Source organism: Echiichthys vipera (genome assembly GCF_963691815.1).
Source record: "Echiichthys vipera genome assembly, chromosome: 13".
NCBI classification, from domain to species: domain Eukaryota; kingdom Metazoa; phylum Chordata; class Actinopteri; order Perciformes; family Trachinidae; genus Echiichthys; species Echiichthys vipera.
Window position 1 is genome coordinate 17,984,951 of NC_139838.1, and position 17,099 is coordinate 18,002,049.

Sequence of the window (17,099 nt, forward strand, 5' to 3'; positions counted from 1 at the left end):
GTCATAAAAATGCATTTTTTTGTGGTGGACTTGCGTTATTTTATTTTCTTGAGGCTTGAAGCACTGTAGGAAGTCTGGCTGTTTGCATTTCTCCGTGGACTGACCGTTTGTATACTTGCACAGCATTTATATCGCACCTCATACTGCTTTACAGTAAAAAAAGACATGGAAATCTCTCGTTTTACAGTATCTATTATAGTAATGCTTGAAGATAAAATGTTTATATTTATAACAAAGACATTGACTCTGAAAACATGAAATTAGTTGTGAAGAAGCACAGATGATTTAACCACCTTTTTATCTTGTTTCCATGCCAAAATAACCATAAAGTAACAATTGGAGGCATATTTCTGTAGCAGAATTCCAAGTACGAAATAATGATATAAACGGTTCTTTCTTCATGTCCACTGGCATCTAGTTTTCATGTTTTCTGTCAAACTAATCCTAAATCTGTGGTTAATGCGAGGATTCACTATGTCATGGTGCAAATCTGTGTCAGCAGCGTGGCCCCTGCTAGGCCCTGGTTGCGGTGACCCTCCTGAGGCCAAACCACTGCCCCAGTCAATGTGGTTTAGGCAGCCGCACGGTACGCTTACGGAGCCTGACCTCCTTCGTCTCATCAGTCTCTCCGTCTCATATCCGTTCATTTAGGATTTACCAGTTTTTAATCTCGCGAAATCTCTGGCTCGCTGTCCATTCACATTCACTTTAGAGGGCTGTCACGTTTTTTTTGTCATTATTCTTCCGTGCTGGAGCGTTGTTTTATTTATTTTTCTTGTTTGTGAATATGGTAGGCAGATAGTGAAGGTCACTCTCTAATGGGTGGTACTGCAGTCGCTCAAAGCCCTGCTGCGAAAATCATTCACTAATGCTCTCTCTGTCTTTCTGTGTCTGAAACCCACAGGCTTCACATAGTGCTACTGCACCGAAACTAGGCAGTAGAGTGTCGTGACATTATACAACCAAACTAACAAGTCAGTTCAGAAAAAGGATTATACGGCTTTGTATTTCCAGTTATTATGTCAGACCTCACGTCCCTAAGTAGTTCATATTTCGAACACTTTGTGATTTATATGTGGAAAACCTTCATGGTGAGGGAAATTTGACCATCAGCTTAATATGTCCTCTTCAGATTGCATTCCAGCATTTAAACAAGGTGGTAGTCTGGTCAGTATTAAGACATGGTAGGAGAGGAAAATCTCCTAATGTGACGATGATGCAGTCCACCCAGCAGAGCTTAGAGCCGTGGTCACTGGCCCATCTGTCAGGCTTTATCCAGGACGTTTGCACAGAAAGAGACAAACTGACGTAAAATAAAAGACGTGTCTCTTGTTCTCTTGAGACAAAAGAGAAGAAAAATGCTGTTGTGGTGCCATTGGGTCTCAATGTGAATCACCTTGGATAGATCCAACCATATTAACATGACACTAATTGGGCAAACTGCCTAACTTTGAGAGGATGCCACTTGCTTTATGAAAAATGGAACAGCTGCACTGGAGCACAGCCAGACTGACCTGACCTGGAGCACACAAAATACATGGTGGCCTTAGCCAATTCTGTATTTGAGTCCACAAGCATGCAACATATGGGCAATGGAAAAACAAATATTAAGTTGTTTTTTTAGTAGCAGTGATCTTGTAGAATATCTTCAGTTGACTAAACATGACTTAAGTCTCAATAAATAAATGCATTACAACTATTTAAACATTTTTGTTATTATAATAATAATAATAATAATGCTTTATTTTTGGAAAGGGACAGTGCACATTAATGAACATCGATATTTGCATATCTCTGTAAACATGCCGGATTATAGCAAAAATGCTAATTTGTATCCGTAGTCCCTACTAAATGTTTTTATTTCTGTATTTCTGTTCCTGTATGTTAATGAGGTAGGAGGTCCCATTTATTTATTTTTGTTTATGAATGTTAATGAGGTAGTTGGTCTCATTTATTTATTTATTAATTTATGTATTTATTTATTTATTTCTGTTTCTGTATGTTAATGAGGTAGTGGGTCTCATTTATTTATTTATTAACTTGTGTATTTATTTATTTCTGTTTCTGTATGTTAATGAGGTAGTGGGTCTCATTTATTTATTTATTAACTTGTGTATTTATTTATTTCTGTTTCTGTATGTTAATGAGGTAGGAGGTCTCATTTATTTATTTATTAATTTATGTATTTATTTATTATTTCTGTTTCTGTATGTTAATGAGGTAGTGGGTCTCATTTATTTATTTATTTATTTATTTATTTATTTATTTATTTATGTATCTATTTATTTATTTCTGTTTCTGTATGTTAATGAGGTAGTGGGTCTCATTTATTTATTTATTAACTTGTGTTTTTATTGATTTATGTTTCTGTATGTTAATTAGGTAGGAGGTCCCATTTCTGTATTTATTTCTGCATTTATTTAGCAGATATTCCTTTTAATTATTGATACATTTATTTGTTTATGTAGTTATTGAGACTTAAGTCATGTTTAGTCGCTGAACTGAAGTTTGTTGTGTGTGTGGTTATAAATCATTTCCGTCCTCTGGTCTTGGTCTAAATCCTCCTCTGGTCACGTGACTCCGGGATGAGCTCGAGCCAGATTAACGGCTCCCCGTTCGCCAGGAGGAGTCCACTGGCGGAAACATCGTTACCAACATACGCTGGATGTCGCGGTCCTAGCACCAAGGACGCCAACTACTCCATCTTTTTTAGGACACATTAGCTTTGACTAATTCATTTTCGTCGGCATTCATGAAATAACTTGACATTCATAGCAGGATAAATAATGATTTCACCGTGGGACCGGTGGTACTCGACGAGCTGCTGCCTCTGCTGCCATGTACGGACGGGCACCATTATTCTGGGAATATGGTATATGGTAAGTGACATTTTTCATTCGATGTTATGTCCACAAAAAATGGCTAAATATGTTTGAATAATAGATGAAATGTTTGATAAATATCCAGTGAGTTTTACAGCAAGTTATCCACCTGACGTCCCTGCTGTTTTTCATGTTTTTCGACACTCATTTGAGATTTTGAAGATGTCCTCGGTTTGTAACAGTAATTAAACACATTTGAACTACAATGCTAGGTAAATAACCGCCGCCATTTCCATTAAAAGCTTACCTCTTGGCTTTATTAGATATATTCTAATGAAATATAGGCTATATAACAAAAATATCAGCATAGTTTGTAGCAATAACGTTTATTATCCTGAGCTGGTGTAACGATTAAGGTTACGGTTGACGGTTGCACTTAATAACCGTAACAGATTTTCCTACATTTGTAACAGTACCAGTTAAGTATTATTTTATATGTTATATATTGCACATTTCCGCCAGTATGATGGGGAAAAATATCCTCTAACGTTAAGGCATTAGTATGAGTTAGCATCTCAAAATAAGGAGAAAGTATCTTGGCGCTACTGCTGTATTTAGAGTCATTATTTTGAGATAGTCATTAATTTGACATACCAAGTAAATATTTTGAGATACTTTGTCATTATTTTGAGACACTAACTCAATATTTTGAGATAGTCATTATTTTTGAGATACCAAGTAAATATTTTGAGATACTAAGTCATTATTTTTAAACACTTTCTCATTATTTTGAGATACTAAGTCATTATTTTGAGATACTTTCTCATTATTTTGAGATACTAAGTCATTATTTTGAAACACTTTCTCATTATTTTGAGACACTTTCTCATTATTTTGAGATACTAAGTCATTATTTTAAAGGGTACGTTCTCTTTATTTTGAGATACTTTCTCATTGTCATGACTTACAGGATCTTTTTTTTCATCACACTGGTGGAAGTGGGAGTTCACTTCTGTTTTTATTTTTAACTATGGGATAACCTAAAGTTTTAAACATAGTTCAGTACGCTAAGCCTGTTAAATCCCTGACCTTTCAGTCCCCCCTACTACTTATCAAGTACGTTATACAGTTGTATGTCGTAAGGCCAAGGCCAGAAAAACAACCACCATAGGATGTGTTGACGTAACGTTACAACAGTGACATTCAGTATTGGACTTATTCTAATTTCCTCTAAGCATGCTGGCTGGACGCTATCCTGAACCTGTCCAGCACTTCATCAAATATGAATGTCATATATCAACAATAGTGTTGAAACAATTAGGCAAGTATTTGATAACAATTGTTATTATTAAATAATCATTTTTGTCACCTCTAGCATCTCACATCTGATGCTGGTGGCAGAAAACAAGCCATTTGTAAATGTTACATTGAGCTCTATGTTCTCACTTACAATCAGAATAATTTAGCAAATAAGACTATCTTATTCTTATTAAAGACAAATAATCAGTGGAGTACCTAAGAATACAAAATAATTTCAGGTTGAGGCCCTAATCAACATTTCATGAAGCTTCATTATCTAATAATTATTACTTCACCTGCAATTGCTTTTCATTTGAATAACTTTTATCCCATGCACTCAAAGAAAAAGCCCCAATCCATCTGGTCATTCAAAAGGTTACCCCAGAGCATGTAAAAAACAGATGACTCCACTATGAAATGCAATATTAATATTGATCTTCATCTCCCCACAGCTCATCAATGCGGTGGTCCTACTTATCTTGTTGTCGGCTCTCAATGACCCAGTTCAATACCGCTACCACCTTACCAGCTCTGAGCTGGGAACTGACATTGATGTCATGGATGATGCAAGTGAGTGCAACTAATCTCCTCATTGTCCCCCATTCATATCTGATGTGGTGTATATGGGATTAGATGTCATCAATGAGGCATTTCTATTAATCTAGATGAAAAGTGCAAGTTCACGACGTGAGTGGAAGATCTCACATAGAAGAGAATAATTTCTCTTTTCTGCCCACCACTTCTTTTCCCAGAGTGCTGGTCTCAGCACAGACATAGCTGAGTAGGCTCGACTCCATACAGAAAAAGTCAGTGTGCATGTGTATTTCCAGTATTTCCCCTCCAGCAGCTATTATCATCACAGCCGCCTCTGGAACACCACAGACCCTGTCACTTCCTACTCTGATTAAAAACGACTGCTCTAATTCTCTGTTAGATTAAAAGGGCCATCTCGACTGATAGCTTTGTTGCTTGCGCAGCATCACTCAAAGATTGTGAAACAGCGGGAAATGATGGAGTCGAGCTGATGTCATGGTTTTGTAGTAGGCAGGTATCCAACATCCCTGAGACCATCATATGTAGAGAAATTATGACATTTTAGAGTGTGGATGAGTGCATTTTTTTATTCATGTGTTGTTTATATACAGTGTAGTATGTGTTAACATCTGTCCCTGTAGCTAGTGTGTGTGTGGCAAAGGATTAAGAAGGAAGGGTATCATAATTTCCTGGGTCTTAACACAGTATCAGTACTGTAATAATACTGTTGCTGGCTATGTGTGAGGACTCACCAGCAGGCAAGATGCTGTACAGAAGTTACATTCAGTTATTTATTTGTGAGTTTGTGTTAAAAGTCATGGAAATTGTTGTGTTTTCATGCTAACAATTCTGACAAGAACTACCAGGGATGTATTGATGGTTTCACAGCCAGTACTGTTTCTGAATACCAAGTTCAATAACTGCCGATGCTGAATAGAGATCTGGGATCCCTTTCACCAAGATATCCTGCTTTCACTTGATGTCAGTAGATCCCTTTTAGTTACTACAGTGACATCTGTCTCATCAGTCAGTTTTTACAGTGGTAATATGAGAGGGTTGTTACATTTAGTCAAATTTAGCACATCTTGCATAACAATTATCCACGTGCTGATCATGTTTTGTCCATGGAAGATTGCATGCTAAAAATAGCAAGGTTACTTAAGGTGCTTCGTTTTGTAAAAATCTGTGTCCCCAAAGACTTTTGGATTACATCAGTGGATTCAAGAGTTCCAGTGAAATATTACTGCTGTTTTTCACTGTTAAACTAGATTATCTATTCTCACTTTGTTCTGTTTGCTGTGTTTTTGCTTCTGCAGATATCTGCATAGCCACCGCAATATCCCTGCTCATGATTCTTATATGTGGCATGGCAACATATGGTGCTTACAAGGTAAATAAACGAACAATACAAATGAGATTCAGACATCTGTACTTTAGGGAAAATATGCACAGTTTTTGTGATTTTCATTATTTATTATCAATATCTCCCACATAGCAACATGCTGCTTGGATCATTCCATTCTTCTGCTACCAAATCTTCGACTTTGCCCTTAACACACTGGTAGCCATTAGTGTGGTTGTTTATCCCAACACGGTGCAGGACTACCTCCAGCAGCTGGTGAGAACTACTTCCATTCAACCCAAAACACCTACTTTTCATGACTTACAGTATTTTGTTAATGGCAGGAGTTCTTTTTCTTCTTCAAATATTGTCAAAAACTACAAAACCTTAAGAATAATTCACAACTTTTAAAAGCAGTTTTCAATAACTGCTTAACAAGACGGATTCAAGTGTTAGTGCTTCGTAACACTGCTAAAGAAGACGCACTCTGTGAAAACAGGTTTTAGATATGAAGATTTTTCTTCCATTTTTTTTCCATTTCTCATTTGTTAGATGCTGATTTGTAAAAAATAAATTTTCTGTATTTTGTTTCACTCCTCACATTTATTTAATTTTTTTAATTTGAATTTATATCCCTCCCTTCCAGCCGGGGACATTCCCTTACAAAGAGGACATCATGTCCACCAACAATATGTGCCTAGTTTTTGCAGTCCTCCTCTTCATTGGCTGCATCCTCTCCTTCAAGGTAAGCCCACAGAGTCAGCAGATTCTGCCAAACCGCCTAGCTCTGACCTTTTTTGGCTTGTCATTGAATCTACAACATCCATCTGAACACATGTATACAAAAAGGTATAGAATAGAATAGAAATACTTTATTAATCCCAAGCTGTGAAATTGCAGAGTATACTTTCAAAATAAAGTTATATATGCAACACGTGTATATTACACACACTCACTGAACATTTGTTTCCTGTAGAACTGCCTTTTTATAGATTGCCTCATCATATTGCATCAGGATTAAGGCAATTAAGTCTCATACTGGGCACATCTCATGCAATACGAACCATATGGCATGTGTAATAAATCTGCCAGTGTGAACATTGCCATTATCAATGTTCTTCATGAGATTATCACACAGTCAGAGAGCAGCGGGTCAGGGAGAAAAGGAAACCAACTCCTGTCAAGCTAATTCCCTCTTAATGCATGGATGATTCTCCAGGCATAGCTATGCTCTGGGGCTCTGGGACGAGATGGGACAGGAAGTTGCAGTCATCTGTACAATCAAATCAAGTTGTTTCTCCTCCAAGCTCAGATTGGAAATGTTCTCGGCAGATATCCAAGGCCAGAGCCAGGGTTTTATGATAGGAAGCAGCCACTGGAAGATGCACTGATAGACTTACAGAGAGAAGAGTTACAAATGTCATGCTCAGGCTGAAAGTGCACAGTATATGGGGTAGTTGAACTGCTCATTGCGTTACATTTTAGCATTTAAGAGCAAATACAGATTTGCCAAATGAATAGCCCAATTACCCAAAGGTATCGATAGACTGCACATACACTATATATTGGCTGCTGTAGTGACGATAGTTAAGTCAGTTCCTTGGAAAAGGGCCAGATCTGCAAACTCAGTTCAGCTCTCAGCACAGAGGCAACACCTGCTAAAATTCCTGCTGAAGCCAACATCCTCCACTCGACTGCACTTAGCATAGAAGACAGATCGAAAAGGCAGGAAGAAGGAGAGCTGGAGAGAGAAAAGGGGGATGCGGCAGATAGAGAGATGGACAGATGGTTAGGTAATTGAAGAAATGGAAAGTATATGGATAAAATTGTCAAATTAAGACTTTGTAGCAATGCTACTGCCAGCCTAGCACATTATCAATGTGATTGAAAATGTAAGAGTTAGTAGCACAGTGAGGAGGTCAACACAGCAGATGGTAAAGTGATTGGCTAGCAGGCCTCGTGGTCGCTCAGTTGTGCTTACTGCTGGCAGAGGTACCAACTCAGCAGGCTACTCACACACATACACAATGAACCTCCTGTTCTTCTGCCAAGTCAGCCAAACCTAAACTCTAGAGCTACCATAGCTTTACTGAGAACAAGAGATGCCTGGGGAGTTGCCTCAGTTAAAATGTTGGTGGAAGACCAAGCAAGACAACATTGTCCAGGAAAATATCCTTAGAATTGTACAACTGCATTAAATTGCTTTGTATCCTGACCTATCCCGTTATAAAGGCAGCGTATATGTCACAGTCTTTATCAAGTGGTGATAGGAGGCGTCTCTGCCGTCACCACCCCTCACCTTGATGAATGGATGAGGTCATACCAAGCAGCGATCAGCAATATTGAAAAGTGGAGACAATGTTGTTAAATGTCATTGTGTGTTTTTTCACCTCCCGGGGACAGGCCTACCTGATTGGCTGTGTGTGGAACTGCTACAGATATGTGAGCGGCAGGGGCACCACGGAGGTCCTGGTTTATGTCACCACCAATGACACCACGGTGAGTCCTTATATCCACCCTCTAGCTCCTCACCTTAAGGACGTACTAAAAAATTCCCCCCAGTCATCGTAATATAATTGCATTGTGCAGCATTGATTTTTTTCTTTGGTTCATTTTAAGGTGAATATAATTCCAATAAAGGCTTTGAACTGTAGTTTTCGTCATGCTTGGCACGTTAACTTTAATACAGCGTATCAATTCTAGTCTAAACATCTGTCAGGTTTAATCAACGTATAATAAAATGTAGAATATATTACTTTTGTATGTTATTGCAGCTCAATGAGCAGTTGATACCTCTAAATGTACACGGTAAGAATATAGGCATTAAAACCAGTAGATGCAAAATTTTCAAAAAAACCTCATTAACCTTAACCTCAGACTTGAGAAATTTAATGAATCCATGTAAAGCATGAAGACAGGAATGAGTTTCTGTTCAGTGTGGGAAATCATTTCGTTATTCATTACATTAGTGCGACTTTCGATAATATGAAATTAAGACATCAGAACATATGTTAAAAATGATCATCTGTATCATCCATCTCTTTGTTTACATTCTGTATATTAAAAAACTATTTAAATTGGGAAAAAGTTTTTCCGGTTCAGGTTAGTGAGGTCCTGTTATAAAATCACCATGAAGTCCTGTAATAGATCAGCTGTCATGTCACAGTCGTAGGGTCTGTGACATGACAGCTACATATGAAAATCCTACACATCTCACTTTAAGAGTTGTTTTGCAAATTATCAGTAGAATAGAACTGTGAAGTCAAACCAGTTTATCTTAGTTGTCTGACAGTGAAGTGGTATTGGTGTTGTCCATAGAAGCACAGTAGGTGCTGTAGGTGTTGGCTGGCTGTGCAGAGCCGGATGTCGTGCATCCCACTTGTCCCCTTCAGTGCTGACTCATGGGGTTTCTGAGAGGATTTAGCATGGTCATGGTTTCCATTTGTCATTCTATCTGTAATCCTCCTCACTGATACATAAGACATTAATCCGTCTCACACCCGCTGTCGTCTCACTACGTAGCACCTCATCTGTCCGTCACTTTGCCCTTGTTGTGGCCCTGGTTCACACTGCTGAGGTTTTTCACCTTATGAAACAGACTTTACATGCAGGAACTAAATCCTGTAGGATCTGGAATTATTTTGTGTATTATACAGCCGAATATTATTTATGTATCATCAACAAGTCAACACCAAAACATCTCTCAATACTTTCTCTCTTCCCTATCTTGTCTGGGACTTTTATTGCCAGCCTTATCCTTTAAACACGTCTGTGAAAATAAAAAATGTAAGAAAATAAAAAATTACTTGATATTGTAGCAAAAGTGTTTGGGGCTTAACAATTTACACACACAGTGTGAAAAAAAAAATCAGCTTTATTCTCAGTTAAAAATAATAAAAAACTTTATGCCCCTTTGGTGAACAAGTCACACACATTGATAAAATACTGACAATTGAATGACTATATAAATATCATTAACCTAATGGAAACAGAAAACAAGTGTACATATGTATACTTGAAAATCCAATGTTGTTTTTAAATTAATTAGGAAACCAAGAACCACACTTGAACTTAAAAACAAATCAACTGAGGCAACTAGGTCAACGTGAAGGCCACAGCACAAGCTGTGTGAATTTTAATTAGAGCAGTATTTAAATGCAACAGATATCTGTGGCTCACAGCGTACGTAGGTTAAACAGCTTTCATATTAGCATTAACAGTGACCAGTATTGGTTTTATCGCTGCATTCCCTGTCCAAACACAATGCTGAATGAATAGAGCACTCAGTCTATTTTTACTATTAGAAAGCCAGCAGTGTGTCTAAATGGCTTTTTATTGCCTCGAACATCAAGTACCCAGCTGCTTATCTGCCCTGCTTTTATATAAATGCCATTAAAATGCACAAGGGCCATCTCTCTCTCTCTCTCTCTCTCTCTCTCTCTCTCTCTCTCTCTCTCTCTCTCTCTCTCTCTCTCTCTCTCTCTCTCTCTCTCTCTCTCTCTCTCTCTCTCTCTCTCTCCTATCTCTATATATCTGTCCGTTCTCTCTTCTTCTGGACATGTTACATAATTGTCTGCTTGTCCGCTTCATTTCAAATCCTCCCAGTGATGTGTTCGCCGGGCCTCCCTGGCTGCTGCACAATTCCATCCCCTCGGAGCATATTCTCTCTCACTCTCTCTCTTTCTCTCTCTCTCTCACTGAATTAGCAACAGTGCTGGTTTTATAACACCATTTACAGAGAAAAACTTCTTATGGAGAGAAGGCAGTCTGGTCTCTAAAGCTCAGGGATGTGTGTGGATGTTGTCCTTGCAGCTAGAGTATGGAATAAAGAGAATGAAAGCTAGAGAAAGAACCTTCAACAGGCTGTGTCTGAAATCACCTCCTATGTACTCTATATATATATATATATATACATACACACATATCCTATGTTTCTTCAAAAAACGCCCAATTGGCTCATTCATGTGAGGCATGCTTTGGGACTGAGACATCTTCTGGTTTCCTGTAACATTTCAGGTACTGCTGCCACCATACGAGGAGGCCATTGCCATACCACCGAAGGAGCCCCCTCCCCAGTATATGGAGGCATGAGAGATGTCCTCGCTGCTGGACCCTATACCCCAAACAACTACCACATCTCACTCCCATAGTAGGACCCCAACACTGGCTGGAACATGTTGAAAAACAATGTCTGTCAAGGCTGGTTTAAGCTTGGATACATGCCAACCTTAGATTAGATTAGGTTGACTCGGAGCCAGTATTGCCATCAACTCTTCCCCTGGTTGTTGTGATGTACCCCACCTTCCCCCTCACATCTCCTTCTGTCTTCCTCCAAGGACAGTATCGCAGCAACTCCAACCCACCCTCCCTCTTGGCAGCTGCTGTCCCCCGGCAGCATCTAAACTCTTGCACGCCCTGAACACTCTGTCCCAACTTAATTTGCACTTTTCTTTGACTGAAAGGTGCGCCTGTTTGGCCACCAACTGTTAACCCCCAATACTGTGAATCTCCCTTGTGGTCTTTGTCTAGAAACAAACTACCTGAAGAGAGAAAGTGACAGAAAGAGTGAGAAGGAAAGCGACATAGATGATCAGTTATGCAAGAGCACTTTTTTTCAGAAATTGACAGTTCCTTCATTGAATGTAATGTCAAGGTATTTTTGTAAGACTTTTTTTGTATAATAGTAAAAACTGAGAGAAAAATAAGTGAATAGTGAAAGGCTGTCCTTTGTATTGAGGCTGTGGCTTGTGGAAATCGTATTGAAAAGGTTCCTCTACTCTAACAACTTCATCTTCCTTTTGTATCCATTTAACACACTGTCTGTAAATCTGTAATTCATTGACTGCCAGTGAAAAACCTTGTTCACCCATTGGTTTCAATCACAATGTTCAAATTCGCCGTCCTGTCTGTTCCGAGATCTCAAAAGCTAAGAAAGACTGGCGTTAATGAAATCACCCACAGAAGCACACCGACTACAGATTCACGTCCAAAAAGGTTATACACATACTGTAAAATCTAAAATGTGTAAACATTAGTGTGTGAAAAACTTAAGACAGTTAAGACCGTTAAGACGTCCGTCTTGTGTTCCCGTCAGGCTGCAGCTTCAACAGCATCATCTGTGTCTTTATTTTGTGTGTTGTTGTTGTTTTTTTTACATGGATCATGGGGTATAATCTGATCTTTTTAGTTGAGCTAACTTAGCCGGACTGAGGGAGTTTTCCTATGAAGGCAGAGCAACATGCGGCTGTACATGCAGAGACTGTGTGTGTGTGCTTGCCTGAGCGCTATGTTGAAGTTATGATGTAACTCCTCGCTCCTTTTATATGTCGTAACATTTCCTTTGCACATGCAGCGATATCGTGTTGAGATATTTCCTGTGCTGGTGACCTTTTTTTGACATTAACCATGGAAGGGTATCTAAAGTATTCATTTAGCTTAGCATAGTAGCACAAAATCAATATACCGTATATGAAGCTATGCTTGGTGTTTGCCTAACTATTAAGGCAATCATGAGAAATAATAATAGAAGAAACAATATTAGACATACCTAACCCCATTCTTTACAATGATTCCTAAGTAGTATTTGCTATCAACAGAAAAACATTGTTACAACATTTTATCCTTCAGACTATGCAACCGTGCATTCAACAACTCCATGGACTTTGAAATACATGTGAAATAGTATTTCATTTGATACTAACACTGTAGTTGATAATGTAGCCATTTCTTTGCCTCTTCTTCGTTGTCCTTGTGTGAATTTTGACTGCCGCTTTTGCAAATCCAACAAAGCTGAAAACTCAATTGCACTTTAAAGTCAGCGTGAACTCACTGGGAACTGATATTTGTGCTTTTATTCCTCTTTACCATAATATGCTGTAGATAAGTGGTTCTAAGTATGATCTGTCACCGTCTTCTGGACGATACAAGCTTCTAAAACATGACAAACAAATCAGTATTGTGTAGAGTCACTGAAAAGCTGTAGATTTGAATGTGGCTGAGGGGGATTTCAGATGCAGGGGTTTAGAGAAAAAGCTTGTAAAGAGTCTGGACCAGTGGACGGCCGATGCCTCATTTTATTAGAATCATTTCAAGACTGTTCTCCATCACTTTCCATCCACACACTTCTTCTTGTTGGATCTGCACGAGCTCATGTCTTTAATTCTGAATAAATAAAAAGCAAAATCAGTCGGGGTCTGCTTCTGGATTTATTGATTGAATCAACGGTTTGTTTGGTTTTATACTTGAGCTTTTATCACCGTGAAAAGAACAAATAAAAAAACAATTTATTAAGTTACTGTTATTCACATGCTGTAAAAACACCTATATGGAGGCATGGAGCTGAGAAAAACACACATGTGCTGTCCGTTAATGTGAAAGAGCCAGCGTATGTTTTATAAAGTGGGATTCAGAATTGTCCTAAATGGAGTTATGTGGTTATAAGAGATGATCAAAGCAAACATCATGCTACTCCTATTCAAATTACAGGTTGTCTGTGTTTTATGATGGGGCTGTTGACATCCTCGGAAGATATGACATTAATAACATGCTCTCTTATTTAAAGTTCCCATATTATGTTCATTTTCAGGTTTGTCTGCTCCAAATAGCATCTGCTAGATTCCACCGCTACCAGCCTAAACAACCAATCAGAGCGCGGCGTCTCTGACACAGTGTCTGCCTGTGAAACTAGGCTGCGCTGATCAAATACGACTCGATACATGGGCAGCCATTGACAGCGCCAGAGACTCCTCGGCTCTGATCGGTTGTTGGTTAGGCGCAGTGGAGTCTAACAGATTCTATCAGGAGCAGACAGAAAGTTAGTGACTCCAGCTTTTAGTCCTCCTCCAGAAAAGCCCAGTCTGCTCTGATTGGTCCGCCTTTGTGGGTCTACCACATCTGCGCTTTCCGTATCTCTGCACATGGTCTCTGTCATTGCAGCCGGGAAATTACACTTTCTACCTACACTACAACAACCATACAGAAGTCCCAACAGCTCTTTTAAAGACACAGTTTCTGAATACAGGCTGTGTGCATTTCCCTGTGGACTGAGTGTTTTGATACTTTACAGTATTTATACAGAACCTTGACCTGCTTTATAATAAAAAAGAAAGACATTTTAAACAGACCATACAAGTTGTGCATTTTTCTGCATATACAGCCAGCAGTGAGATCATATTACCATGAAGTCAGTCAAGTTTTGAGAATATGGCGATTCAAAAAAGTGGCTGTCACGCTGATGTGCGTGCGCCCTGCTGGCCTCAGAAATCCAGTATCCCCCAGTGGAGCTGAACAAGCTGGCAGATCAGCAAGGATTTACCCGCCTGACTCAAAATGGACGCTGGCATTACCTTGGCTCTGAAAGCAGGATACCAGACAGACACGCTCACCTACTTTCTGCCACTGGGACAGGGCTGGGAAATAAAAACAAGTAGGTCACGTTCTGTCTCTTCTCTTGCTTGTAGGAGGAAGACAGAGGGTTAGACATCATGAGCATCAAAGCAGGGGAGATATTTGTGAGAGGAGACAAGAGCCAAGGGGTTGTTCCGCAAGATCTGTCAGTAGACCTGGATAGCATTCAATTCAAATAAATGTTTTCAAATCTTTATACAATATGTACTAGGATATGAATAAAGATTACTGATAGCTTAGAGAGATTTCATGACAACTTATGAGCCTAATACCCAGTAACACACCTACTAAATGTGGTCCATAAATATATAAAACTGTAATTTTCAGTCTGTTATGACATTGCCTAGAGACACAGTTTATGACCAATGATGTACGTGACAATATAAAGCACTCAGCAGCACTCATGTTCACTGAGGTCACATACTGTTCAGTTTGTGTTCACATTGTGACAATGGTCAATACCAATTTACTCTAGTGACCCACATGGCCTGACACTCTGACACTGCTGCCTTCTGATTGTGATCGATTTGTATTCAAAGGACTTTGTTTTACATCACTGGAAATAACAATATTATTCGAGATCCGTGCTGGAGGATACTGCGTGGCCCTCGACAGGCTTTAAGTTCTATTTATGTTGCCGATTGTTTACGCTTGTTCATTTAAATCTTACTCTGTAACCTTTTAGAAGTTGTGCTCATGTGGTGCGCGGACATCTGCTGCACATGAAACAGATCAGCTGGGATGATTTCATTCCATTTAATTGGGAATCAAGGAAACAGCTCAGGGAAGCAGTGAGTGGAAAAACTGGGCCAAACCACTGGATGGAAGATGGTCGGCTTAATATGTCTGTCTCTGGGTTGGTGCATCAGCCCGTCTGTAAGGCAAGAGTTTAAAAAAAAACAGTGACAGCTGATCTTAACATCTATGGGTACGCTCCTGAATGTTGTCATATGTTGCCAGTTCATGATTTTTACCTCAGTGGCGCCTCTGCTTGCTGTTGGTGTTCAGGTTTCCAGTCGTTCTACCTAAGCACTGTCTGTAATGCAAACATTCATATCAAGCCAATAACATTTGATGCATCATCAAACTAAAACTAATTTTGATATGTACAAAATAAATTATTTGCTCAGGAGGATGAGTCAGATTGTTGGCAGAGGTAATTATACACCGATGAGGACTTATTTATGAATAAAGACGTTGCTTTGAGGTAATTAACTACATACAACTCTGCGGTGTCCCTTTCATAATATATGATTTCTAAACAAATGTGTGGATGTTAACCACCATCACTTGAAAGCACTGATTCAAGCAGGTGAGTTGCTTCCTTGTTTGTTCTGGAGGTTTTGACCAGATCACATGGTCCTAATCAGCACAACTTTTCTATTTTGGATAATTAATATAACAAAATACAGTGTGTTCAAAATCTCCATAACAAGCAACTGGGAGGTCCTTGTTTGGCCAGCTATGATTCACTTATGTTTGTGGAAATAAAAGACAATGCTCAACTTGTCTAAACTTGTTTACAATGGCATGCTCCTTACAAGTATCGCTGCATGGACCGCTACTGCTCAGAGCCCCAAAAAAGTCCTGCGTCAGCCTCAGTTTGATGTCCATTAGCAGCTACAGATGAAAGGCTTAGTCAGCTTTATACAGCGACCAAGCTGCCGTTCAGCAAGGCACTCAACCCCCACCAGCTGCAGCTGAGCAGATGTGAAAACAACTGCCTCAAAGGAGAAGTCATCTTTATATTTACCCGCCTCTAAGCTCAGACGTGCCTTTCAATCCACTCGTGGTGTGAAGTCTCTTTCACAGCCAACCAATGTCCGACATATACTAGTGTTTACATGCTGCAGTGGATTTAACATTACGACAACAGATGCAGCTCCATTTTAAAGCTGGTTTCAACTGCTGAACTCAACATAATTGCTTTTCTAAATTGATTAGCAGACATTTGTAGGACATTTGTGTCACTCAAATTGGATTTTTGTATGTTTCTCTTTTTTAATTCAGCTAGGCTCACAACTAAAAGCTTCATGTGTGTATGAGCTGTTGGGTACTTTGAATTTAGACACACGACATTATACAATCTAAATGAAAAAAATTTCATCTGACCGTTTTGAATTGCATAATAACTAAATGAGCATTAGGAGTAACGGGCTGATCAAGCTTTAGGATGGCTTCGTTCTTAGCCTACTACTGGGCAGTATATATTTATACACACATTCATCGGAGGACATCAACAGTATGTGTGACAGAGGCGGCCATCGCCCTCTAAAGCCTTTAATACCTCAGAGGAGAGCATACTTACTCGATTACAAGCTGCAGCTAACAGCAGACGGTCATCCCCAAGGTTTATGTAAGTGAGAAAGAAATATATTGTCAATGACCGGCAGTTGCGTAATTTTGACAACACGGTGATAAGCGGTCAGTTGGGCGGATCGCCATTTAGAAGCCGTTAATCCTGCCGCCATGCTTTGTTACACAAGACTCTGAAGAAGGATAAACTATTTTAAAATCTGGTTTCCAGAATTACTTCTGTGACATTTTCTGACGTCTCATATTGTCAACAAGCTCCACAGAGACGAGAGGAAATCCCTCACACAGACCTTGAAAATATTAATGGGGTAACCTCATCTGAGAGACTCAGAGGACACTGGTGCTCTCTGCTGGACCCTTGGAGGATTGTCAGTTTCTGG

At 39.2% G+C, this 17,099-nt stretch overlaps 1 protein-coding gene across 1 annotated transcript; it reads left to right on the plus strand.

Moving 5' to 3' along the window:
• Window positions 1-2,786: 2,786 nt before the first annotated feature.
• laptm4b (lysosomal protein transmembrane 4 beta) lies at window positions 2,787-11,088 on the plus strand (the record flags this gene model as incomplete). Its single annotated transcript, XM_083925268.1, has 7 exons — window positions 2,787-2,879; window positions 4,574-4,691; window positions 5,972-6,045; window positions 6,151-6,273; window positions 6,644-6,742; window positions 8,401-8,496; window positions 11,014-11,088. The coding sequence occupies 7 exons, from the start codon at window positions 2,787-2,789 to the stop codon at window positions 11,086-11,088; spliced, it is 678 nt and encodes a 225-aa protein (XP_083781394.1).
• Window positions 11,089-17,099: the final 6,011 nt, after the last annotated feature.